Here is a 27,952-nt window from a genome sequence, read left to right on the forward strand (position 1 = left end):
ACATTACTTTCTGGAACATAAAAAAGATGTGTTTAATAAGATAGTTTATGGGTAATCTTTCATTTTTCCGACTGTATGTATACAAAAATAGATTTTTTTTATGTAATTATGTTTATATACAATCTACATCATTAAAAGAGTATCAAGTAAATTTGTTCCATGTTTTTGGACATGAAGAAGAGACTTCCAATGATGTCTCATCTTATTCTATTTATAAGGTTTAAAATAGGTCCTGAGGCCAGGTTCTATCTAGTCTCCTTGTGGCAGAGCCATTATGGAATAATTCCCTTACTAACTCATTTTCATGGTGAATGGTACGGTCATTTTGTGACTCCGTGGATCGATGGATTTCTTCTCTCATGAAAGGTATATTTAAGTCTTCGTGAAGTGTTTGATTACTTACGTACCATGGTGCATTCACTATTGATCTTAGAACTTTAGACTGAAATCTTTGGATGATATTCAGTGATGTTGACTTTGCACAGCCCCAGAGGTGTAGTCCGTAGTACCAACTAGGTTTGAGTATTACAGTACAACCTGCCATATCCGGACCTGTCATATCCGGACCTCCCCATATCCGGACGGTTCTGCCGTCCGTATCTACCGAGAAAGGCAGTCCTGCTGTTGGACAACGCACCCTCTCATCCCGACCCAAAAGAACTAAAATATGGCGAAATAATGTATTATAGAATCTATAAAACGTGTCTATCGACGAAAGTTATTTAACGGCGTTGATTACTGAAATGTATGAAGGAGAAAACGTTTCAGAGACTATAAAAGAAGTTATCTTGATATCCGGATTTTTTCATATCCGGATCGGTCTGTCGCCACATTGATCCGGATATGGCAGGTTTTACTGTACTTTGTAAAGTCGGGTCCATCGATATTTCGCCCGTCGGCCAATTCAAAGAGATAATAATTGTATGTTATGAAATTCGAGTAAACCGATGTCCCTTTATCTAGGCACATGCCGGTATTTTTACAACCCGGTTACTCATCGTAAATCAATCAGTTTAGCACTTAAAAATTTATACTTGGGGATTAGTACAGTTAAAATTGTTAGACAATTATACTATTAAGCAATATAATTGAAACTTTTTTTCTACTTTGAAGGACAAAAAAGCGAGTTCATTAGCGGAACGTAATTCAAAATTATTCTGCAAATTACATTTGATACAATATTTGATTAAAATATCTCATTTTTGATGGTAAAAAATATATTAAATACATATATTAATTTGTCTGGACTAAAGGTGGTTAAAGATGGTCTGGAGTTATATTTTTTGTTTGAATTTGCCGACGGGCGATAGATAGATGGTGTCAACTTTACAGAAGAATTTTGTTTTGGATGTTGAGTTTTGATCTGCGTCCAAGGAGCCAATACATTTGCCGGAATTTCAAGTCTAGCTGTCTTCTTTTGGTCTGGATATGTTTCTTCCAAGACGTTGGTCAAGATGGAGGCCAAGGTATTTAGCGTCTGTTACTGTTGGTATTCGTACATTTTCCATTCTTACAGGTGGGCATGTGTTGTGGCGGTTGGTAAACGTTATTTGAGATAATTTTGTTTTAAAATTAACATGAAGTAAAACTCCCTAGTGTAGTTGGTATATTTAATAAAAATTATAAAAATTTTTAAAAATCCAAACGGATTACGTTCAAAACGTTTTCGGACTTATCAGTCCATCATCAGTGAACTCTCTGTCCTTGCTAAATAGCCACAATGCCAAACACTGGTCAAGATGTATGTTCTAACTACATGGTGAAATCTGATCTACAATTTGGCTTACATTGGATGCCAACGGATTAGTACTAGGAACATGATGCTCTACTCCATTAATTAAGAGATTTTTTATAATTAGGTCTACATTGAACTATGATTGAGGTCAATGACAGACTAAACGTAGTTCAATGTAGACCTAATTATAAAAAATCTCTTAATTAATGGAGTAGAGCATCATGTTCCTAGTACTAATCCGTTGGCATCCAATGTAAGCCAAATTGTAGATCAGATTTCACCATGTAGTTAGAACATACATCTTGACCAGTGTTTGGCATTGTGGCTATTTAGCAAGGACAGAGAGTTCACTGATGATGGACTGATAAGTCCGAAAACGTTTTGAACGTAATCCGTTTGGATTTTTAAAAATTTTTATAATTTTTATTAAATATACCAACTACACTAGGGAGTTTTACTTCATGTTAATTTTATTTAACTAGATGGTATACAGCCAACCTTCGGGTATTATCCCGTTTTAATTTTGTTTTGTTTACTTTTGTTCGCCATTTTGTGTACCATTCACTGAGTATGTCCAGATGATGTTGCAGGTCTTGTGAGGCTTGTATGGGATCTTCATTTAGAGCTAGTATTGCTACGTCATCAGCAAAGGAAGCGATCGTAGTATTATGAGACTCTGGCATATCGACTGTGTAGAGTGAGAAAAGCAGCGGCCCGAGAACACTACCTTGCGGAACTCCGGAGTTAATAGGACAGAGGCTGGATTGTTGGTCTTTGAATTTTACAGACAAATATCTATTTGATAAGTAGGATTTGATTAGGAGGAAATAGTTACTAGATAGTGCTAATTTTACTTTGTAAAGCAGACCTCTATGCCAAACTTTGTCAAACGCTTGTGAGATATCTACGAATACAGCGTTGCAGTATTTCCTTTCTTCGAGAGTTTTTGATATTTCATTTACTATTCGACGGACTTGTGTAGTAGAGTGATTTTTCCGAACACCAAACTGATGATCTGGTAGTAATGTTAGGAATTCATGATCTGCGTATATTCTTTGTAGCAGCAATCTTTCAAAAACTTTGCTAACGATTGAGAGTAGGCTGATGGGTAGATAAGATGTTACATCATTCTGCGCTTTGCCTAGCTTAAGGATCATTATGATTTCTGCAAATTTCCATATTAGATTCCAGATTAAATATTACTATTAGCATAATAATGGCCTTACGAGGAAGTTGTTTTAGTACTTGGACGAGATTAAGTCATAACCTGGAGCCTTTCGTGAGTTAAGTTTGGTAATTTCTTTCTTGACTTCTATAGGAGTAAAACTTTTGATTGGAAGGGACATTTGACATGCTGTGCTAATTAGTTCTTCCACTTCTTTATCAGGGTCTGGTGGCTCGATTTAAAATACACTCGTAAGATGTTCAGCAAAGACGTCCACTTTTTCTTTGTTGGAACGAGCCCATTCACCAATTGGTTTATGGAGGGGAGGAATAGTTGTGTATGGTTTTTTGAGCTTCTTAGTCGTCTTCCATAGCGTCTGATCATTTGCTGTAAGGTTTGTAATGTTTGTAATGTTCGAAGGTTTCGTTGTTTGCAGTCTACGTTGATGGCTACTCCAAGTTGTCTACGTAGTCTATTGTATATATGTTGATCTATGTTGTTTCTAGATCTTTACCAGTTTCTTCTCGCACGACGTTTTTCAGCAATGAGTTGCCGAATGTGTAGGGGAACATTTGTTGTATGTGTCGGTCTGCGTTCAGTTCGTGGTGTAGATTGCCATGCCGCTTCTTGCACAAGGGTGGTGAAATATTGAGCTGCTGTATCTATCTCGTGTGGAGATTTGATTCGCAAATTAAGATTAATGTTTTCTTCTAGGTAGTATTGGAAATCTGCCCAGTTGGTGTTTTTTGACGCTAGTCGAGGAGGGGGTGTGTTGTTTATAACTGGGGTACTCTTGTTCATAATAACTGGTGTATGATCAGATGATACAAATGATACAGTAGGTGATACAAAAATAGAGAGAATTTAATTTTACACAATTTTGATCTTTAATTTTTTTGCTAAAATCAATATTTAAGATAGTACGTATGCGGTAAAGGTGCGAGTGTAACGGCGCGTCCGCATTGGTAAATTTTTCGTACGTATTAAACTATAATGGTTCGTCGCAAGAATTTGCGTCGCAGAATTTTTACCAGTGAGGACGCGGTGCTCAAATCATTTGATCTTCGCTCGAAAACGATAACCGATGGAGCGTGTGCGTTGTGTGCGTCGCAAATTTTTGCGTCCGATTTATGTGACGAACACGTCCACACTAGCACAATTTACTTCGAGCACGCAAATATTTGCGACGAACAGCTGGTTCGACGCAAATTTTACCAGTGTGGCCGCGGCATAAGACCTGATTGATTTTATTGCAACTGTTTTTGTTTAATATCTACGCCATTTTCAACTTTTCGACAAAAATGGCCGGAACTAAAATTGTTCCAAATATGATTTTGTACAATTTCTTTTTAGCCGTTTTTTTCGTGCGGTTGATATTTTCCGAGGTAAGCAAAAAAATAGTAAAAGGGGTGGGGAGTATAATTATTGTCATCAATTTTTACTCACATCTCTCCACACCTCTTGTTCTTGTTAGTGTTTCATCTGTATGAAGTTTAAATAAGGTTAGTGACAGGCATCATCCTCGTCGAAGTCCTCTATCGACTTTAAACGGTTTTGGGTCCCAAAATCATTAGCTATAATCTTGCTACTCGTTGCAATTGCTTTTACCTTCTTCTGGTTTGAGGGGCGATTACATTGTTATTTTGCGTAGAATCATGGATTATAGACACGGATCCGTGTCTATAATCAATGGTAAAATATGTAAAGTGATGGTGAAACCATGGTTCATCCATCGTAGCAAATCGAATCAGGTAATAGTTAGATTTTTCTTAAAACGGTGCAAACATTGATGAAAAAAATGGTGCAAGAAAACTGGTGGCTAAAATATGAAAGTGAAAATTCTCTCAATACAAAACATAATAAATGAGAGATGGAATATATAGACATATATATCATTGTATTATAAAATCATGTAAATAAAATCATTACGTAAACAGGCATGAGACCCTTTAACGATACCGAAAAAGCACATGGAAAAGGTATAGAACATAAAATAGCAGTAAAACTCAGTATCCATAAAATGTTTAAGTAATGGATCCTAAGTAGATATTTTACGCCTATGAAAATTTCTTCTGAACTTAGGTAATAAAACATATCTTATGCTTTTCTAATCGTGTTTTCTTAAAAAGCAGGTTTTGTATATTTTTTTAATTAAACCAATATGCAACAAATAAAATCTAATTTTATAAAAAATATCGTTTTTCTCAAAACTGGTAAAATGTTTTTCCATGTGTCATGTTTCACCTAGTTTATGAAACGCTTTTCTCCAAATGCCAATAACAGTTAATTGGCTAAACGATTCTGATAAATTTCAATTCCACTAATTGATGTCAATGGTTCTTGTTCGATGTAATACGATATTTGTGCAAATTAAAACAAAAGAATTAACAAGAATTAGCAAATGAATTTGTAGGTAAAAAATTAGAATTTGTAGCATAAAAATAAACATACCTAATCAAATAGCTATATTTTATGAGAATATCATATGTAATTTTTTATTAAAAGACAACAGTATTAGTTGGGTATTGGCATAAAAATATGTAATATGTCCTTCTCTTTGCCTTATCCCTATGCGGGGTCGGCTTCCCTAATTGCATTTCTCCACACAATTCTATTTTGGGTCATATCAATGTTAATCTCCTTTACCAACATGTCCTGCCTTATCGTCTCCCCCAGGTCTTCTTTGGTCTTCCTCTCCTACTCCTTCCAGGAATCTGCTCTTCAGCTATTCTTCGTATTGGATGATTAACGTCTCGACGTTGAACACGACCAAACCATCGTAACTTATGCTCTCTCATTTTGGCATCAATTGGTGCCACACCTAGACTTCCCCTAATATATTCTACTAGAAAACAACTACAGAGTGGTGTGTACAAACTAACTTGTGGTGACTGTCCGAAAACGTACATCGGTCAAACTGGCAGAACTTTTGACAAACGGATAGCAGAACACAAAAGGGCTTTCAACAATAGAACAACAGACACTTCAACATACGCACTTCACCTTCTAGATCATAATCATTCTTTCAATGAAGAGTTTCAAATTCTGCATATCCAAAATAAAGGCCTTAAGCTATCTTTTTTAGAATCTATGGAAATTAATAAACTGAAAAATACAGATATAATTCTGAATGACCAACTCGAGACAAACAGCTCCCCACTCCTCAACCTCTTCAGTTAGAGACTTAAAAAGGCAAACACATTGTAAATTATATCACTTGAGAAAGGCACTCTGCCGAAACAGCTGTAGTCACATAGTTGTAAATAATAAATTTTGTGGAAGTATAGAAAACAAAAGTTTTCAGTGTTTTATTGTGAGAGGTCTTATAACTGTTTTATAGAATTTTCCCTTCGGCTTCATTGGGATTTTTCTATCACAAAACAATACACTCGCTTCTTTCCACTTCATCCAACCATAATTCTACTGCATGCATCTCCATCTATTTCTCCATTACTCTGTAATACCGATCCTAGGTACTTAAAACTATTGCTTTTCACAATCATTTCACCATCCAAAGATATCATTTTATTTGTAGTAACTCCATCTTTAAATGAACATTTCAAATACTCTGTTTTTGTCTTACTAAGTTTTAAACCTTTTGTCTCCAGAGCTTGACTCCCTTGTTCCAGTTTTTGTTCTAAGTCTCTTTCACTATTTCCTATTAACACTACATCATCAGCATACATTAGGCACCATGGAATGCTACCCTGTAGTTTCGCTGTTATCTGGTCCAAAACTAATGAGCATAAATAAGGACTAAGCACCGAGCCTTGGTGCAATCCTACTTTCACCTGAAATTTATCAGTCTCTCTCACACCTGTCCTAACACTAGTCGTTACTCCCTCATACATATCTCTTACAATCTTTACATATTCGACAGGTACTCCTTTCTTATGAGGGCCCACCACAGAATCTCTCGAGGAACTCTATCATATGCTTTCTCAAGATCAATGAATACCATAGGAGCGTTGGTCTCTTTATTCCTGTATTTTTCCATCAGTTGCTTTACAATAAAAATTGCATCTGTTGTTGATCTGCCCTGCATAAAGCCAAATTGATTATCGGATATTTTGGTTTCTTCACGTAACCGTTTATCAATTACACTCTCCCATATTTTCATGGTGTGGCTAAGTAGTTTTATAGCTCTGTAGTTTGTACATTGTTGTATGTATCTCTTGTTTTTGTAAACAGGTACTAATATACTGCTTCTACATTCATCTAGCATTTGTCCAACTTCCATAAATCTATTAAATATACCTGCTAGCCAACTTATTCCTGCATCTCCCAATGCTCTCCATACTTCCCCAGGAATATCATCTGGTCCGACTGCTTTTCCTTTCTTTATTTTTTGAAGCGCTTGCACCACTTCCTCGTTTGGAATAAAAATATGTAATATAATAGAAGAAATAAAACATCGTTATCAGCATTGTCTTTGTTCCTATACCATCTATTTTCCATCTTAATGCAGGCGAAACTACTTCTTCCTGGAACTTAGTCATGAGATTTTGTACCAAACCATGCTTTTTTTCTTCTCGTAGCACTACAACACGGGGGGAGTCTTGGCTGACTGCACAACTCGTTTTCATCTCGAACGGTCGTCCATGATAGTTAAGTCAGTGGGTAGCCCCATGGTTCTTAAATCTGATCATATGTTATCCCTCCATCGCATTTGTGGACCTCCTAAGGGCCTTTCTGAGGGGGTTTCCTCCCCGATTAACTTGGTAAGCATATGACCAGTTCATCTTGGATGATAGTATTTAATCTCTTGGACTACGTTGCTAGCCCTATAGATCTGTTTGACCTCGGCATTTGTTCTAATTCGATATTCGGATCGTGATAAGGTCCAAAGATTCTTCTGAGGATTTTTCACTCAAAACATCTGAGCTTTCTTTCCATTGCTTTTCTCGGCGTCCACGTCTCATACCCATACATGAGCACCAGTCTAATCACTGTTTTATATATCCTGATTTTTTATGTTCGTGTTAGGCTCTTAGATTTAATAGTGTTGTGGAGGCTATAGATACATATGTTTGCTGCATGAATTCTCTCTTTTATCTCTTCCGTGATATCGTTATCTGCGGTGATTGTCGCTCCGAGATATTTAAAACTCTCCACTATTTCAAATTTATATGGGTCTATTGTAACATTTTGTACAAAACCATGCCCTTTTATCAAACTCCACCAACAAATACCGTGCTCTAAGTAAAAACCAACAACTTTCATATGATTTTGAGGGTCTCTCCTCACTACATAGGTCCGATTAACAGAAGATATAAATATTCCAAATGTATAAACATTTTCAATTTCTTTGCAACACGAAAATGCAGCAGCTGCATAATACTCTGGTTAAATCGAAGAGTGCAGGAAGAGTCTATACCGGTTTTGGAAGTTTTTTCCTCCTCATCAGTGGTCCCATATCCTCCTCTCTCCGATTTCCCCAGGTATCATACTTTGGGCCTTTCCTAATTGCAAAGAACGAAATGTCACGGATGTACTAGAGCCATCTATCGAAAAACAAAGTAAGTTATCAATCGAAGTAGCACAGAAAACGATAATAAATATCGTTCCCATACCACCAGATTCACAACAGGTTACTTTCTTTGGTTACAACCTCCCGAGATTTTCAAAAATTATAAATCATACAGAATGCCGAGGAAATTAAGATGAGAGAATTTTAAATAATTCACAACCCATCTGCTCAGCGTGGTAAAAGTTCCAACAAGAAAGATTCCTTAGTACTCAACAAAAGAGTAAATAAATTAAAATGTATAAACATTTTCAATTTCTTTGCAACATGAAAATGTAACAGCTGCATAATATTCGGAAAGGCCCAAAGTATGATACCTGCGGAAATCGGAGAGAAGAGGATATGGGACTACTGATGAGTAGAAAAAAACGTCCGAAACCTTTATAGACTCTTCCTGCACTCTCCGATTTAACCAGAGTATTATGCAGCTGCTGCATTTTCATGTTGCAAAGAAATTGAAAATGTTTATACATTTTAATTAATTTACTCTTTTGTTGAGTACCAAGGAATCTTTCTTGTTAGAACTTTTACCACGCTGAGTAGATGGGTTGTGAATTATTTAAAATTCTCTCATCTTAATTTCCTCGGCATCCTGTATGATTTATAATTTTTGAAAATCTCGGGAGGTTGCAACCAAAGAAAGTATGTATTCCACCTGTTGTCAATCTGGTGGTATGGGAACGATATTAATGTCGCTTTCTGTGCTACTTCGATATTGATAACTTACTTTATATAAAATTCCAATTATAGTGTCTGTTATACCCATATTTAAGTCCCATCTCCTATTCTTTGTTTCAGTCAGCAGATTGATTTTCATCCAACAGCATAAAACTAGTAGGATGGAGTCGGTACAGGATTTCCAGTGCAGCCTATCCAAGGCTTTATAGGATCCTTTCAGACATACACTTTAAAGAAATTTCAGTAGTTTCACCAGATGGACGCGGTCATAATATATTATATACATATTTATTAGTTTCATGATATAATAAATAAAATTATCGTTTCCAAAATAATGAACCATAATTTGTTAAAGAATAAGTATGAGAATAAGAATGAGTAAGCTTGAGCTGCATTTAGAAAAATCAAGGATATTTTTAGGTCAAAGATTTCAATGGATTTGAAAAGAAAAATATCGAATCAGTACATTCTGCCAGTGAAGATCTATGGTGCAGAAAAACAAAAATAACAGTAAACAACAGTGTAAGTAAACTACAAGTTGCGGAAAGAGAAATTAATGTTAATTACAGTTTCTCTATCTATGTGATAGAATATCACGCTCATATCATAAGATGACATAAAAAAGTGATTACAAATTGGATTCAGATGGCGCAAAATTGGTCCACGGAAAAGTGGAAAAGCATGCGAGATGTATATGTCAAGCAGAGAACGTTGGAGGCTCAATGATGATGGGGTACCCGAAGAATAAAAAAAGTCAATATTAAATAACAAAATATGATAACTCAAAATAAATAACTCTACTAAGCAAGATAAACATAAAAGACACTAATGTCGTCCTCTATCTTTATACTTCATCTTAATTTAGCTTTCAGTCTAACCAGAAGATTATATTGATATAATCGTTTCTCGTTATCTCATGATCAAATTATACATTTAACTTCAGCGCAGTTTTTGCACGTGATCTATTATTTGGAAAGTATTCGCATTGGCAATCGATGCATTCATGTAATACGTGTCGTCCTGCGATAATACAAATCGAAGGCTGTTAATTGATGAAGAAATATACTAATTGAAAAATGCCACGCATATAAATTCAAACAATTTTATTGATCGAGGATCTATTAATATCTACTTAGCCTAGAAAGATTTAAGCCTTGATTAACGTCTAAACAAATTTCTTCCATTCTTTGAGGTTTCCTGTCAACATCTTTCCTCTGTCCACGTTACTCCTCTTCTCTCCAATATATTTTCAATTACTTCATCCCATATCTGTTTTATTCGTCTTCTTTTTTTGTTTTTCAATATTTTTTCTTCCCACACTGGTATAATATCTTTCATAGACCATCAAGTAGTTGTAACCCCCCCCCCTTAGGATCATCCTGGTGGCACCACTGTCATCCGGTGTACATGATCCCACCAACTCAGCTGTCTCTGTTCTATAAACTCCAATGTGGACTCTATTTTCAGGTCATTCCTTATATCTGTGTTCCTTATTCTATTCATTTTAATAACGCGTTTAACTCTTCTTAAAAACTCAATCTCTATAGATTGTAAGTATCTTGTTATTTAGCCGTTCCGTTAGTACCCATGGCTCGATGCCAAAAGTCAGAACAAGTCTATAAACTGATTTGAAAACTTCCATCTTTGTAAAAAAATTTGATGAAAACTTTTGTTTATAAAAGGTACCTATATTTATTTAAAAAAAAAACCCTAAAAAGGCTACAAATACAACAGAATGTTACCGCTCGCCGTTCTTAACCCTCGTAAGGCGGTGCTTAGATTCATAAACGATAGATACGTAAACAACGGTGCGGGGTGCATTTGCACCCCATCCGTATATCCATTTTTTATATGTGAACGTTGAGGAAATTGATTTGAAAGATATTAGGACTTGTTTTTCATATTATAAAACAATTTACAAACAAAGTACTCATTTCTTCTTAAAAACAATATTATCACTGCAAGACAAACACATGCAAGTTTTTCACAGTGTGAGCAACACAAAGTTTTTACACACAATATAGTTATGCCGGGACTTTCGGTCTTTTTTCTCTGACATAAATAACACCGACATTGTCCCATAGCTCCTGGTATTCCATCAGAACCTGGCGATCGTCTATTCTTTAAGATCTTCATTCTCGGTTCTACTTCAGTTTCTTTAGTGATATACCTGTCTTCTGTTTTGTAATCGTGTTCTTCATTGGCGTCTTCACCTTTGTAGAGTTCTCTGAAATATTTTCCCATGTCTCAGTTGGTATCCCCTTTGTACAAATTCAGTTACAGGTTTTTTTCTCTATATTTTAACACTTTCCAAACTTTCCTTCCGATTTCTGTGTTCCCAAATCTAAAGAGATGGCTCGTAAATAAAAAATTCAGCTATTTTGCAGCGGTTCCAGAATCGTATTATTCACACGGCATAAAAAAGTTGGAAAATCGCGGAAATCATTGTATTGAGCTAAAAGGAGAATATAACGAATTAAATAAAAGAATTTTCAAGAAAAACATGGAAATCGCGGAAATCATTGTATTGAGCTAAAAGGAGAATATAACGAATAAAATAAAAGAATTTTCAGGAAAAACATGTTTTTCATTTCAAATGATTTTACTTATTAGATCACAGAATCAAAAAAGAAAAAATTCTCAATTTCAACAACAAGGGAGCTGGTAGGTGTAAGTGTTAAGAACACCTCAAAAAATAGGGTCATAATTGCCTTGTATGTACGAAATAGCCAAATTAGTTCAGAGAAATAAGGAAAAAAAAATTCCTGTTGGTGACACAACCCCGTCCAGGTCGAATCCAAATTCTTTGTGTAGTATGGACATCTACAGAATAAGCCAAATAAAAACGGAACATACGCAGTTAATACAGTGTATCGGAACTACGTTTGAAATAGTCTACCAATACAAAAGTTTGACAAACATAAATCATAGCAACTCAACTACCTGTTTTCTTTTAGGCTAAGGCTACGACCAGACAAGCGACAATTTACGGCGCCATGAAAGCAGTAAAATGAAGCGCGAAAATGGGTCCTGGTAAGAAGGATCTGGGTCCTAATTTGTAGCTCATCTAACCACAACAACGACCGAAACACTGTATTTACATCTCGCGACACGCTGTAATTTACATCCCCATCTGGTCATGCTTTTTACGGCCGCTTCATTTTACTGCTCTTACGGCGCTGTAACAGCAGTAAAATGAAGCGGCAGTAACTGCAGTAAAAAGCATGGCCAGACGGGGATGTAAATTACGGCGTGTCGCGAGATTTAAATACAGTGTTTTGGTCGTGGTTATGGTTAGATGAGCTACAAATTTGGACCTAGGTCCATTTGTTTGCGACACGACGCTGAAGATGGACCCGTTCGATATTGCTTCGCGATATTTCACAGCTCAGTCTGGCCATCCACTACACTCACCGCGGGACCAATTTTCGCGCTTCATTTTACTGCTCTTATGGCGCCGTAAATTGTCGCTTGTCTGGTCATAGCCTTAGCCTAAGAAGACAGGTAGTTGAGTTGCTATGATTTATGTGTGTCAAACTTTTATATTAGTCGTATATTTCAAACGTAGTTCCGATACACTGTATTAACTGCATATGTTCCGTTTTTATTTGGCTTATTCTGTATAATAATAACCTATATGTTTCTTGCAGCCGATTTCGATGATATACATAGTTATAAACAAATGAAGATCAAAAAACGGTAAATTTTCACTTTTTTCGTCTATTACCAAAAAGTTAAGCATTTTAAACAAAGAGAGTAAGAAACTCTTAAATCGTATAAAAAACTTCAATATGGCGTTCGCTTAATATGTCTATTCTTATTGGTTGCTTAGAAAATTGCAAAATAAATCATAAATTTTGAGTTTTTATAAATATTCATAACTTATGTAAAAATTAACTTAGAACCTTCTTATTACACGGAATGCTGAGACTTCTGGTCCTTAAATCATACCCTAAATTTTAAAGCAATTGGTCAAATAGTTTAAAAGTTATTTAATTTGTTTATCCCAAATTATTTTTTTGCAACACTATAAGTCAGAAAATGATGAAGTTACAGTTAATACTTTGGATAGTTTATAAAAGAAGATTTACACTATTAATTTAATTAAAAAAAAAATGTCAAAAAATCATTCTAAATATTGGAAAATTATTTTGCAAGAATCTAACTAACTATTTTGCTAACTCCGCCTCCGGTAAGTGCTGGGTGGATTGAGTAGCTCAGTAAATGCCGGTGCCGGTCCCAAGCCCGGATAAAGGAGGAGGGTTGAGGCGATGGGCTACTCGTCCCTTGTCAAAAGAAATAAATGCTACAAATTTCGACAAAACGCCTCGGAATGCGGACGGATCAAAACAAAGACGACTAATGCAACGGAAAAGGAAAATGATATTGGCTACATGGAATGTGCAAGGACTTAACACCAAACAAGCAGAAGTATTCAAAGAATTAGCGGAAAGAAAAATAGATGTATGTGTTCTTACCGAAACCAAGAAAAAGGGAAAAGGAAATGAAGAGATAGGAGAGTATATACATATCTTCAGTGGAGTGAGCAAAGATAACAGAGCTAAGAGAGGAGTCTCTATTGCTATTCGAAAAAATCTTAAAAATAATATTAAATCGTGGACTGAAGTAAATGAACAACTGCTGATGCTGGAAATGACAAAGAATGGGCACAATATCGTAATTGTCGGAGTGTATGCCCCAAATGAAGATGCAGATCCAGAAAGTAAAGACGATTTCTACGACAAGATGAATGAAATAATCTCTCAAGTTAAAGATAACTGTGAAATCTATGTACTAGGAGATTTAAACGGCAGAGTAGGTAGAGAAGAAAATAATAGAGTCGTAGGAAGATATGGGGAACAAATAACCAATGACAACGGAATGCGTCTTAGAGATTTTTGTGAAACAATGTCTCTCAAGATTATGAATGGATTTTTTCAACATAGAGACATCCACAAATTTACATGGATACAACCTACTAGGAATCTGCGCTCGATAATCGACTATGTAATTCAACGTCAAACTTCCCAGCTGAAAACCACTGACGTAAGGGTATACCGTGGATCAGAATGTGGATCCGATCATCGTTTACTTATGGCCAACGTGATAGTTAACTATCGCAAAAACAATAATACTCAGGTACAGAATATAGAAAAGGGACAAGAAGTAAGATCTCATAAATATAACCTAGAAAGCTTGAAAGAAGACTCAACGAAATTTCTATATAAATTACGACTGGCCAAAAAATTACAAAATGTGGGACGAGAAAATATAACAGCGGAAGAATTATACCAGCAAATTAAAAAATACATTCATGAGGCTGCAAGTGAAGCTTTGGGGTATAAATACAAACATGAAATAAAAAATACAGAATGGTGGTCGGAGAATATGCAAACGTTAGTAAACAAGAAGAAAACTGCTTATCAGAAATGGATGTCAACAAGAAAGGAGGAAGATCACAAGAGATATGCAGCATTAAATCGAGATGTAAAAAGAGAAGTAGTGAAAAGTAAAAATGAGATGTGGGATCGAAAATGCGCAGAAGTGGATAGGTATATGGGTGGAACAAGAGTTGGGCAAGCGTGGAAGGTAATAAAGTCTCTCCAGAGGGAAGGAAAGGAAAAATCTAACATAAAGTTAATAGATCTTAAACAGTGGAAACACCATTATGAGATTTTACTGACAGAAGATAAATGTAAATTCCAAGAGATCGAAATGGAAGAATTAGCCGAACATACACAAATAGTTGAGATAACAACCGGAGAGTTAAGCGAAGCCCTCAAAAGATCTAAAAACAGTAAAGCAGCAGGACCTGGAGACATCCCAATTGAGTTGGTAAAGTACGGACCAAACATATTACATGAGATGTTGGTTCAACTATTTAATAAATGCTTAAAAGGACAAAATATCCCTGATGATTGGAATGTTCGATACATCAGCTCAGTATTCAAGAAAGGGGATAAATGCATATGCTCTAATTATAGAGGAATAACTGTTACCAGCTCAGTAGGGAGGTTGTACGGTCGAATAATAAAGAAAAGAATAGAATCAGAATACGAAGACATGGAAGAACAAAGTGGATTTCGTGCAGGAAGATCGTGCACTGATAATATATTCGTTCTGCAGCAGGTAATAGAAAAACGGAAGGCAAGGAATCTATCTACCCACCTATTGTTTGTAGATTTGGAGAAGGCATACGATACGGTACCTTTGAAAAAACTGTTTCAAACATTGACGAAGGTAGGTCTCAGTAGAGAGTATGTGGATGCTATCGCAAATATATACAAAAATGCAAAAAGTGTCGTTAAAGAAGGAAACTTTATATCTGAATCATTCCCTATATCAAAGGGGCTTAAACAAGGATGTTGTCTGTCTCCGACTTTATTTAAAATATATATTCAATCATCGCTAGAGCAGTGGAGGAAACAAGTATCCGGAATGGGAATAGACATAGGCAGTGGTAAATGTCTAACAACTTTGTTTTTTGCAGATGATCAGGTAGTCGTAGCGAATGATGAGGAAGACATGGACTACATGTTTAGAAAACTAAAGAAAGAATATGAAAAATGGGGCCTTAATATGAATATGTCAAAGACAGAGTATCTTAAAATAGGGGATGATGAAGAAGATCCAGAGTTAGAAATTAGAACCACGAAAAGATGTAATGAATATAAATATCTCGGATCTATAATATCTAAAGAAGGCACTACCAAAAGAGACACCGAAAAGAGAACGCAGCAGGGCAAAAAAGCGGTAAACATTCTGAGCTCTCTACTGTGGTCTAAAGATATAAGGCAAGAAACGAAATTGACAATCTATCGTACCTTGGTAGAGCCTATTATGACTTATGGGGCAGAAGTTTGGCAGATGACAAAAAAAGATAGGAAAAGAATAGAAGTAGTAGAAATGGATTATCTAAGGAGAGCGTGTGGTATATCTAAAAAAGATCACATCAGGAATGAAGATATTAGAAGGAGGACACATACTGTATATTCCAGTGTAGATAAAATTGAAACTAGACAACTAGTGTGGTATGGTCACGTGAACCGAATGAATGAAGATAGGTGGCCAAAGAAAGCTTTAAATTACATACCACACCAAAGAAGAAGAAGGGGAAGACCTTCAGTTGCTTGGGAAGAAAATGTACGGCACATCATGAAAGATAGAGCCATCAAAGAAGACGAATGGATGGACAGAAAACGATGGCGGTCGAAATGCGAGAAGCGGCAGAGGCTGTAGGAACCTCGCTGATAGATAGATAGATTTTGCAAGAACATGATAATTAAAAAAGAGGGGGGGCTAACTTACTGTAACCTCATAATTTTCTGACTTATAGTGTTGCAAAAAAATGAATTTGGGATAAACAAATTAAATAACTTTTAAACTATTTGACCAATTGCTTTTAAATTTAAAATATAATTTAAGCACAAGAAGTCTCAGCATTCCGTGTAATAAGAAGGTTTTAACTTAATTTTTACATAAGTTATGAACATTTATAAAATCTCAAAATTTATGACTTATTTTGCAATTTTCTAAGCAACAAATAAGAATAGACATATTCAGCAAACGCCATATTGAAGCTTTTTATATGATTTATGAGTTTCTTATTCTCCAATTTGTTTAGAATGCTTTACTTTTTAGTAATACACGAAAAAAGCGAAAATTTACCGTTTTTTAATGTTCATTTGGTTATAATAACTATGTATATCATCAAAATCGGCTGCAGGAAACATATAGGTTATTAATATAGATGTCCATATTACTCAAAACATTTTGTTTCGGCGGAGGGGGATGTGTCACGAGAATAATCCTATTACTCTAGACTAAATTCGAATCCCTGTAGAGAAGAAAAGAAGAACTTATTAACATGTCCTGGTATAAAGTAAATACGATGTACCGAAATCACTACCATTATTGTCCAATTCAGTCATTGTTATGTAAATGAATGTGGTCTCCTTGATTTCATAATTACCGGAATATTGATTTTTTGTTGGTTTTAAGAAACGCCACTGAATTTCCGGTTTCTCCGGATAGGATAACCGGACAGAGAGCATCAGAATGTGACTGAATATAAAAAGATTCATCTCTGTTTCTCTCGGCAAAAGAGGAGGCGAGCGTTTTTCAAGTGGTTGGTATGCGGTCCAACTAGTGCCGCCCAAAGATAACAACAAAGTTGGAATATCGGCCGCATGGTCGCCACCGCCAAGCCGGCCACTGAGACATGCTTCTTCGAGGACGAAGTTTACAAAAAAAAATCTGATATCGCCACTAAGCACTCACGTACGAAATTACGAATTTTTATAAACTTGGAGAAAAAAACTGAATAAAAAATGAATACAAATAGTGTTCATTCACTCACGGTAAAATATTGCAAAACCTTGGTACCTACACCTACTTAGACTTCCCAGGGTGTTAGTAAATAAGTATGACAAACTTTAAGGGTAAAAACTACATCAAAACATAATGGCAGTTAGCTCTATAAACGTATGTGCGCAAATGCTTCGTTTCCGGGATACGGGGTGTTGAAAGTTTTATTTCAAACTGTTGGAATCTAATATTCAACTATAAATTATTATTTTTCTTAGCTTTGCTTAAATAAATACATATACGCAGTCTTCAAGGGCCCGCCTCCGACTTCTCCGAACCATTAATTCGATACACTCTTGTCTAAAATTGCATAAAAGTATCATGTTATATGTGAATGTGAGAATTGTGTGTGTTATATTTTTGTTTTGTATTCAGATTCAGTCAGTCTGTTAGAATATTTTGTAAAGGAAACACCGTAATTTCTTGTTTGTATTATTGTAATAATTCGATTTGGTTAAAATAAAAATATTTTTTATCTTTTATTTGTACCTTTTATTATCTTATATTTCTAATACAAACTGCCAATTTTTATATTACTCTAAGACTGGTTGAGCTGTGAAAATTAAATTTGGTGAGTTTTAAGAAATAGGTAGTTATTGCGCATTTTTTGGCAAACAAATAACAATTTTGTATTCATCATTGTTGCGCCTACGGGTAGTGGTCTGAATTGTTTTAAAGAAAAAAATGGTATGTCACTGAGATATTTCAAATTAAAAATTATTTTTGTATTCCACGTTTAATTTATGAAAAAGAACCTTTCTTGTATTTTTTTGAAGTTATACTTCTTTACGGGCGTAATGACGGTGAAATTTTATATGGGAAAACCTAGCGACCGGGCGCATGCGCATTATAACTTTGTTCTGATTGGATGTTCAAATGACATGACAAAAATTATCCAATATGGCAGCTGTGGCACAGCTGTGGGACTGTGTTTGGTTATAATGTATGCTTGTTGCGTTTTAAAATTTGTAGGAAGAGAAACAACAAACAAAAAGTTAGTTAATGGTTATACTGCCTTTTTAAATAGTTTTCATATTATATTTTTGGACTTATTTACATAGAAGAGATGATTGTTGCATGCCAATGTGAAAGCTCATCAAACTGTGCCTAGTATGAGTGCCGCAGATCTCGCTTATTCAAAGCTAAAGAATCTTTCACTGGTAAGTGTTTTATAAATAGTTGATCAAATTTTGTTATGATATTTGAACATAGCCACTTTGCACGACGCAAGTGATTGCGAAATGTATTAGTCGTTATACGGGCTCCGATACCTACCTTGAACCTACCAAAATACATAAGTAGTATGTAATACTTTTTTTTACATAATTTGATTACCATCAAAATTTATATCAATATTCACCTAATATATTGTCTCTTACCCTATGTTTTGTTGTATTTTTTCAATTCTAAATCATTTCAATTCAAAATCAAAATAATTTGATTTACATAAGTTAAAAATGTCAAAAGGTTAATCTGTTTAGTTAGACGATCTTCGCACATAATGACAAGCTGCCTCTGTGGTGCAGTTTTAATGCGGGTGAATCCCAATACAACGCAAATACCAGCCGCGTGGTAAGTTGGTTCGAATCCCAATAGAAACTTTTATTTTTTTATTTTTTTTTATACATTTTATGATTGTAAGTATATTTATTATATAATTTTATTCTCAGAAAATACGTATTTAGTTAAAAAATTTTCCGACAATTAATGTTCAGAAATCATTTGTGGCATTTTTAATGTGTTTGTGTGTGTTTTATTTTTTTATTATTTTAATTTTTGGCACTGTTTTAATAAAAATGTTTGAGAAGTATTAAGTATAAATTAATTTAATATTTAAATAAAATATAAATAAAAAGTATATTAATTTCGTTTATAATCATATAATCATATAATCATATAATAGAAGTATAACTTCTTACGTGCGTACAAAGTACACACACATTCTTTTTTTTTTCATATGGTGCACCGTTTTTATGCAAATAAATAAAACATCTTCGCGCGCATTTTTCATTTCTTAAGGGGATCGGTACATATATGTAGTTTCGGCTCTAATGCTATTTAAATGGGATTCATTTTTTTCGAATCCTGAGAAAACTAATAAGTATTTTTAAAAAATTTAAACGCAGAATGAAACGTTCTTACCGAAGGCCGAAAGTCCCTGAAACTTCTATAATTTTTATTTTAATAAGTTACAGGGGTGAAAAACTAAGAGAAAATGTAGTGTGATTTTAAATTTCAAATATCTTATTCAAAAGAAACTTTTTATTTATTCTAAGGGACTTTCGGCCCTCGATAATAATTTAGTCTTTCATTCTGCGTTTAAATTTTTTAAAAATATGTATTAGTTTTTTCAGGATTCGAAAAAAATGAACACCATGTCCGTGGTGATATTTTCCAAATCGAACATTCGCTTGTCATACAACGCACTGAGTCGAGTAGAATGTGGTGACAAGACAGTGACAATTTTAAATATTTGACATGGCATCGGGCATCATTGTATTTGATAAATAATAATTGATATAAGGCGTGAACTTAGTGGCTGTGATCCAAGTATTTTGTTGTTAAAGATGTTCAAAATTGTAAGCGTTCCATAGTAACAATATATTATTAAAAAATCACTTTATCACTTTTCTTCTTTTCTTCGATTGAGTATTGGTTTTTGTTGTACAGTATATACATTATTACAATCACTGAATACATAGTTAGTGCAAAAAATTATCATACTAATTAACTGAATTAATAAAATTTAAGCAAGTAACAGTTATCCAAGAACATTCAAAAGCCATCTCTTTAAAGTTAATCATGACATTGTCAAGTAATGTTTACATAATATCCAGACCAGTGAGAATTTTACTACACGTAATTTGCCGTGTAAAGGCAGAAAAAGTAGGGATAGCCGTGAAATATTTGCGCCTTTACTCTTAATACATTATCAAGAACTCTCCAATATAATAATACCAAAGTAGAACAATAACAGAAAATATTTCTAAAAAGATTTTAACTACGTGCGAGGCTACAACAAATGTTCAAAATTACCTCCTTTAAAGGTGACAGAATAATTTTATATTCACCATTGGCGCGCGTACGGGTAATGGTCTGAATTTTTTAAAGAAAAAAAAATAGTATGTCAGAGATACGTCAAATTAAAAATCATTTTTGAATTCCTCGTTCAATTTATTATCTAAGGAATCTCCGGTCTTCATTTGTCAGGAGGGTTTCTGAACACTCTGTATAAATATGACGATGCTTGTGTCTTAAAAATAACAGCTTGTGTTGCATTTTCATTTAAAATATTCCTTGCAAATTGTCTCGTTCAGAAAAAAACACAATAGACTATAGATACGTAAGTCTGCCGGAATGCGATTGTCACTTGGCTCTTGAATGTTCTACATAGTTTTTGTGACCGTGAAATTGTGCTAAGAAAAATCGTGAATGACGTACTGCACGGAATGTCAATTGTATCTACTTAATTAGGATGAAAAAAGAAAAACATTGAAGAACAGGGTCGGGTCAGAAATTTTAAAGCCGTTTTACACCAACATCAAATTCACGAAAAAATTCATGACTTATTTATCAATTTCAATGATGTATCATTAAATTCGTGAATATGCATCTTGAAACGGGAAGTAAAAGTTTGTTTGACTTAAAATGAAGTTTCAAAATGCAAAAATATCAAAATAAAAAAAATAAGAATATACCAATTTGATAAGACCGTTGTAATTGACCAAATTGTAATTGCACAGGGCAAGGAAGATCTTAAATATATGGCAAGGAAACTAATAGAGGAATATAGAAAATGGGGTTTGTAGGTGAATACCAAAAAAACACAATATATATTTTTTAATGGCATGGACTTTATGTCAATCAGCCAGTTACAACATGAGGTACTTAGTGTCATGTGTAGTGTGTGTGTTGAGTAAGTTTCTTGTTACTTTGCAAAAGTGGACGTCAAAAAAATATGATTATATGCGTAGGAAGGGAAGAAACGGAGAACCTGAACCTGAAACATGAGACAATTACAAGTTGCAATGAATACATATATCTAAGAATAAAACTAACTAGTACAGGACCAAACGAAGAAAATATTAAAGAAAGGATAGTAAAGGGAAAGCAGGTGATAGGAGCCCTGAATTCGGTACTGTGGCAAAAAAATATAACAGAAAATAAAAAACGAATTTACAACACAATATTAAAACCAGTGTTAACCTATGAAGCTGAAGTGTGGCAATTAACCAAAATGTACAAAGTTACTAGCCACTGAGATGAATTTCTGGAGAAGGCCAGCAACAAAATCTAAACTAGAACACATAAGAAACGAATACATTAGACAACAAATGGAAATAGAAAGAACAATCATCGAAGATGACATCGAAAACAACAGCTAGTATGGTTCGGACACGTAGGACGAATGGAGAGAAAAAAAAAAGAATCCCCAAAAAGTGTTAGAATGAACCCCCACAGAAAAACGAAAACGGGGAAGACCAGCAACTACATGGATAAAGGGCGTCTTCAAGGCGATGTCGGAAAGAAATTTAAGAGAGGAAGACTACCACAATAGAAAGGAGTGGTGATTAGGAACGGAAAGGCGTAGAACGCTATAAAACCGATTTAATATATATGTTATAGTCAAAGCCCGAATTTCAGGCACTCCTAGGTTTGACTAGGCAATCCTCAGGTCTGACTGACGGTCTTAGTCAAAGCCCGAAATAAATTACAATTTCGGCCTTTGACTAGTCAAACCTAGGAGAGACTAAGTATGTCAGGCAAAGGTCGAAGTTAAATTTTATGAAATCAGCTATTAAAATGTAATTTGTTAGATTAGGTTTAATAAAACGTCATTTTTTAATTTTAATGTTAGACTTTTAAATTTACCTAATTTTGAAGAGCATTTCTTATTGCCGTAGCTTCCAAATTTAGAACCTTTTTGACAAATTTCTCTTTATAGAGACAGCTTAACATCTGGAATATCTTCGAAATTAAGAAAATTCTCTTTGCATTCTCTTATTTGATTTCTTGCAAAACTTAATTTGGTTTGACTAAGTACATGAATTTTATTTTAGCACAAACAGATGAATGGGAATGTTATCGTCAACTGTGAAAGAAGATATTGCAATCGGAGAAAAAACCAAGGATCACCATAATACCAAGGAAACCTCTGGACCGTCGTCACTAGGAGAGGAAGAAAATTGTCAAACAATTCAGATTACTTTTTCAGCAGTGGTTTGTTGTATTTGCCAAAAAGAGAGCTCTGACGCACAAACGGGCATAATTTGTAATTAGGTGGTACATGTTGTGTGCGCTGACAGCACACTTGGGACATACTATGATATGAAGGTTTTGACAGAAAAGGTACATGCATGCGTTGTGCACAGACAGAAAAGATTAAAATAAATACAGGAAAGGCGATTGAAGGTCTTCATGCCCAGGATAATGTTATGAAACAATTAAGTGAAAAAAAATTTCCTTTAATTTCGATCGGAAAACTGTTACAATACCTCTCCCCAGCTTTGATAGGAGATGCTTGAAATATTTTGGATATCATACAAGGATACAAAATAAAACAATTGACGTTTTATTATAGAGTTGGTACGAAATTATGAACAATAAACACACCTTTTTCAAGAAATCAAATATGCAAAAAGAATTTTCTTAATTACCAAGATAACGAAGTACGAAAACTCAAAGAAGTACCACAAAATGTATATATTAAAATGTTCTAATTTCCAAGATGTTCCAGACGTTAAGCTGCCTCAAAGAGAAATTAGTACAAAAAATTCTAAATTTGCAGGACACGGCTTTATAAAATGCTACTTCAAAATTATGTAACTGTACCTAAAAGGTCTAACGTATTGTGCAACTCCAAATGCCATAATGCCTCAACATGTGAGAATAAACACTATTTTTCTTATTTTAATTGCGACAATATAAAAATATGTAAACATTAAAATTAAAAAATAACGTTTTATTAAACCTAATGTAACAAATTACGACATTTTAATAGCTGATCGGGGTTTGACTAGTCAAACCCCGATTTCATAAAATTAAATTTCGATCTTTGCCTGACCAACTTAGTCTCTCCTAGGTTTGACTAGTCAAACGCCGAAACTGTAATTTATTTCGGGCTTTGACTAAGACCGTCAGTCAGACCTGAGGATTGCCTAGTCAAACCTACGAGTGCCTGAAATTCGGGCTTTGACTATAACATATAGATAAGACCGTCAAGGTTTTCTATAATATGAGACTACAAGGTGAGAGTCAAATTTTATTTACCTACTTAAGTGTAGAGAAATCTTTAACTGCTTACCTGATACTCCTAAGGATTGGTTCTCCTGGACCATTGTAGCAGCCCTAGATAAAACTTCTAATGGAGATTCCCCGCTCTCCATGCTGTGGATCTGTAAAAAAATTACAAATTTTTAATAAAGACCGAAAAGTCAAAGACCACTTTTATTAGTTAAAAATGGCGAAACAGTGAAACAGTAGGCTTTGAAAGAATAACAGTAAAAACGATTTTTTCTGTAAAAGAATTGAGAGATATGATCTAGGAATTAGGAGAAAGTTCGAGAAATTACCTACTTGTATCTAGAAAATGTATACAGTGAACACGTAAAGGTTGGAATAAATTCATTTTCTCGTGAATGGGTGATTTTGGAAAGAAATCCCGAAACAGGTTGATTTTTATTTTTAAATTATGGCTTTTTGGCATATATATATCATACTAGTGACGTCATCCATCTGAGCGTGATGACGTAATCGATGATTTTTTTAAATGAGTATAGGGGTCGTGTGATAGCTCATTTGAAAGGTTATTTAATTCTCTATTCAGTCATATAAACATTAACATAAATATTGATGTCCAAAAAAATGTTTTTTTAATTAAATTAATTGACAAAAAAGAAGAATGTATGTAATTTATTTAGTTCAAAATACATTTTACTGTTGTCAGAAAATGGAAAAAATTATTTTAAAAATAAATATTGGTTTTCGCTTAAATTAAATAATCAAACTGTCAAGAGGTAGCTGGTATACCGGGAGATATTAACAGAACTTCAACCACGATTTTCTAAGTGCTGCCCTTTGCAATACTGGAAGGTTAGAAAAGGTACTTACAATTTATGGAAAAATCCACGGGTTTCCTGTGACATTTTCCTGGGAAAATTAAATTTTCCACGAGGAAAAAAATGTGAAGTTGCGATGAATTTTTGAGTCCTGTCATATCCATAGAATGACAGGATACTATCAATTTTATGAAGAAAATTTTCTGGGCAGGAGGGATGCAAAAGGACTAAGAGTGAATATGGATATACGAACATGTAATGAAAATAATGAAATTCTCATAATTTTCTGAGTCCTGCCAACTTAATAAATTAAACATAATTATTTGAAAATGATCGAAAAAAATGTTGGCATGACGTCTTCTAATGTTTAACTACACTTGTCCCTTGGAAAATTCTGTGGAAAATTTTCACCCTGGTTCCGTGATTTTCTGAGTCATAAAATAAACTGTATTATAAAATAAATAATTTAAGTAGACATTATTCAAAATGGCAGGATGTTTAGTTACACCTTTTTTACTACACATAGTTAAAAATGTGTAAGAAAATTCGTGGAAAGTTACACGATTTTCTGAGTCATGCCATTTTGGACATATCTCAAGAATGTTAATATAAAGCTATTTACAAAGAGGCAAGATGGTTGTGCAGTTATTTCGTGTATAAAAATAAAATTTTAAGTCAGTAAAATTATTGCAGGTTGTTAAACAAACATATTCATTTCACCATAATTTTCTGAGTCATGCCATGTCAAGTATGCTTAAAAAACATTAATCTAAAACCGTTTACAACCTGGCAGGATAACCGCAAAGATATTTAATAAATAAAAACTAATTTTTACATCGTTAAAAGAATCGTACGGTATTAAATATTATTTTCCTGAGTAATGTCTCGGATTTTTACACACCTTTCAATTCTAATACCAAACTAACCTATTTATTTGAAGCAATTAGATCATATTTGTATCTAAGTAAAAGTAATAAAAGTAATAGTAAGAAAATCAATAATTTTACAATTAATTGGTTATAGTAGGGATTGTACCTATTATACAGAGTGTCCAGAAACTCTTCTAACAATCAAAGCCCCGAGATTCCTCAGATAATTTTAAGAAAATTTAACTCAATTCACCTCGTCCGAAAATGCTTCCCAAGGAAGCTAGAGCTCTTTAAGAGGATCGGTACGTATTTTCGGCTGCAATGCTATTCAAATGGGGATTCATTTTTTTCGAATCCTGAGAAAACTAATAAGTATGTTTGAAAAATTTAAACGCAGAATGAAAGATTACGTTATTAGCGAGGGCAGAAAGTCCCTGAGAACTTCTATAATGTTTATTTTGATAAGTTACAGGGGTGAAAAACTAAGAGAAAATTTAGTGTGATTTTTAATTTCAAATATATCATTCAAAATAAACTTTTTCATTCAAAATAAACACGAATTAAAACCACACACGGGCTCACGGAAGAAATCAAAATCAATGCAGGCATTAGACAAGGGGACAGCGTCAGTCCATGCCTATTTAATTTAATAATGGATGAAGTTATAGGTAGTGTTAACATAATGAATCAGGGATACAAAATGGGTAACCGAACCATGAGAATACTTTGCTACGCAGATGATGCAATCTTAATAGCCGAGAACGAAGATGACTTACAACGCCTACTACAAAAATTCAAAATAACCGCCGAAAAGTATAACCTGACACTATCCAAAGAGAAAACCCAATCGATGGTAATATCCAGGAACCCAATTAGATGTAAGTTAGTAGTGGACGACCATATAATCGAACAGGTAATGGATTGCAGATACTTAGGTGTGGAAATATCTAGCGACAGGCATCTGTGGCAAGAATCAAAACAGCAGGCAATGAAAGCAGCGAGAATATCTGGTTTCCTGAGGGATATAATCTGGCGGAATAAATATATGAGCACCGAAAGCAAAGTCCGCATTTATAAGACATGTGTTAGACCCGTACTGACATACGCAGCTGAGACAAGGGCCGAGACAACAAAGACCAAACAGATAATGAGAACAACAGAGATGAAAACCCTAAGATCCATAAGAGGTATCACACTCAGAGATAGAGTACGAAACGAAGACACATTGAGAGAGCTAGGCGTTCAGGACGTAGTGAGATGGACAAGAGCTCGACGACGCATGTGGAGGGACCACGTAGATCGGATGGACCCTGAACGTATGGCGCATTGGGCGAAAACACAGAAGCCCAACACCAAGCGACCCATAGGAAGACCCAAAAAACGATGGTACGAGAGTTGGAGCTCCGGATCGCAGCAAAGACTGTAACAGAAGAAACAGGACATAGTCTTATTACAAGAAGAAGAAGAAGAAGAAGAAGAAGAAAATAAACTTTTTATTTATTCTAAGGGACTTTCGGCCCTCGGTAATAATTTAGTCTTTCATTCTGCGTTTAAATTTTTTAAAAATATATATTGGTTTTTTTAGGATTCGAAAAAAATTAACACAATGCCGTGGTAATATTTTCCAAATCTATCTTTGTCTTACAACGCACTCAGCCGAATATAATATTGTCAGCATATATTGTCAGTCAGACACTGACAATCAGTGACAATTTTAAATATTTGACATTGCATCGGGAATATGTTGAGTTATTGATTAAATATTATTGATATATAGTGTATTTGATAAATAATTGATTTAAGACGTGAACTTAATAAAAAGTTATTTATTGTGTATTATTTGTGGAAGATCCAAGCAGAGAATACATCAGGATAATATATTCTGTGATCCAAGTATTTTGTTGTTAAAGGTGTTCAAAATTGTAAGCGTTCCATAACAATATGTTATTAAAAATTCACTTTAACACTTTTCCTCTTTTCTCGATTGAGTATTGGTCTTTGTTGTACAAATAAATTATTACAATCACTGAATACATAGTTAGTGAAAAAATTATCACATTTATTAACTGAATTAATAATATGCAATTATAAAAATAACAGTTATCCAAGAACATTCAAAACCCATCTCTTTAAATTAATGATGACATTTTCAAGTAGAATGACATTCTAGTAATGTTTACATATCCATACCAGTGTGAATTTTACTACACGTAATTTGCCGTGTAAAGACAGAAAAAGTAGGGATACACGTAAAATATTTGCGAATTATGTACCCATAGCCTTAAAGATAGCGTATTCTAATTAGTTTTTTTTTAAATAGCTCCAGAACATTTCTATTACAAAAAACGAAAACTGGTACACCTATTTATCTTCCAGTGATAAATCGATTCCATCATTTGTCAATTTTTAGTACCGCTCATAGGCGTCCGTTTAGGGTAGGGAAACGGATATTTTATCGCATAACTTTTCTGTGTTTAACTGGTAAGCATTTTTGACACTAGATTATTAAACTATGGGCTTTTCTTGTACTAAAAGGTACTCTTGCTTTAAGTC

General features: G+C 34.4%; 1 protein-coding gene across 2 annotated transcripts in view; it reads right to left on the bottom strand.

Moving 5' to 3' along the window:
• LOC126881680 (transcription cofactor vestigial-like protein 4) overlaps window positions 1-27,952 on the bottom strand; it is a 139,569-nt gene that overhangs the window by 73,594 nt on the left and 38,023 nt on the right. For both annotated transcript variants that reach the window (XM_050646085.1, XM_050646086.1), the window contains exon 2: window positions 23,777-23,867. In XM_050646085.1, the coding sequence (XP_050502042.1) occupies window positions 23,777-23,858 (82 nt within the window). In that variant the 5' untranslated portion in view covers window positions 23,859-23,867. The remainder of the gene's footprint in view (window positions 1-23,776; window positions 23,868-27,952) is intronic.

This window comes from Diabrotica virgifera, chromosome 3 (assembly GCF_917563875.1).
Source record: "Diabrotica virgifera virgifera chromosome 3, PGI_DIABVI_V3a".
NCBI classification, from domain to species: Eukaryota; Metazoa; Arthropoda; class Insecta; order Coleoptera; family Chrysomelidae; genus Diabrotica; species Diabrotica virgifera.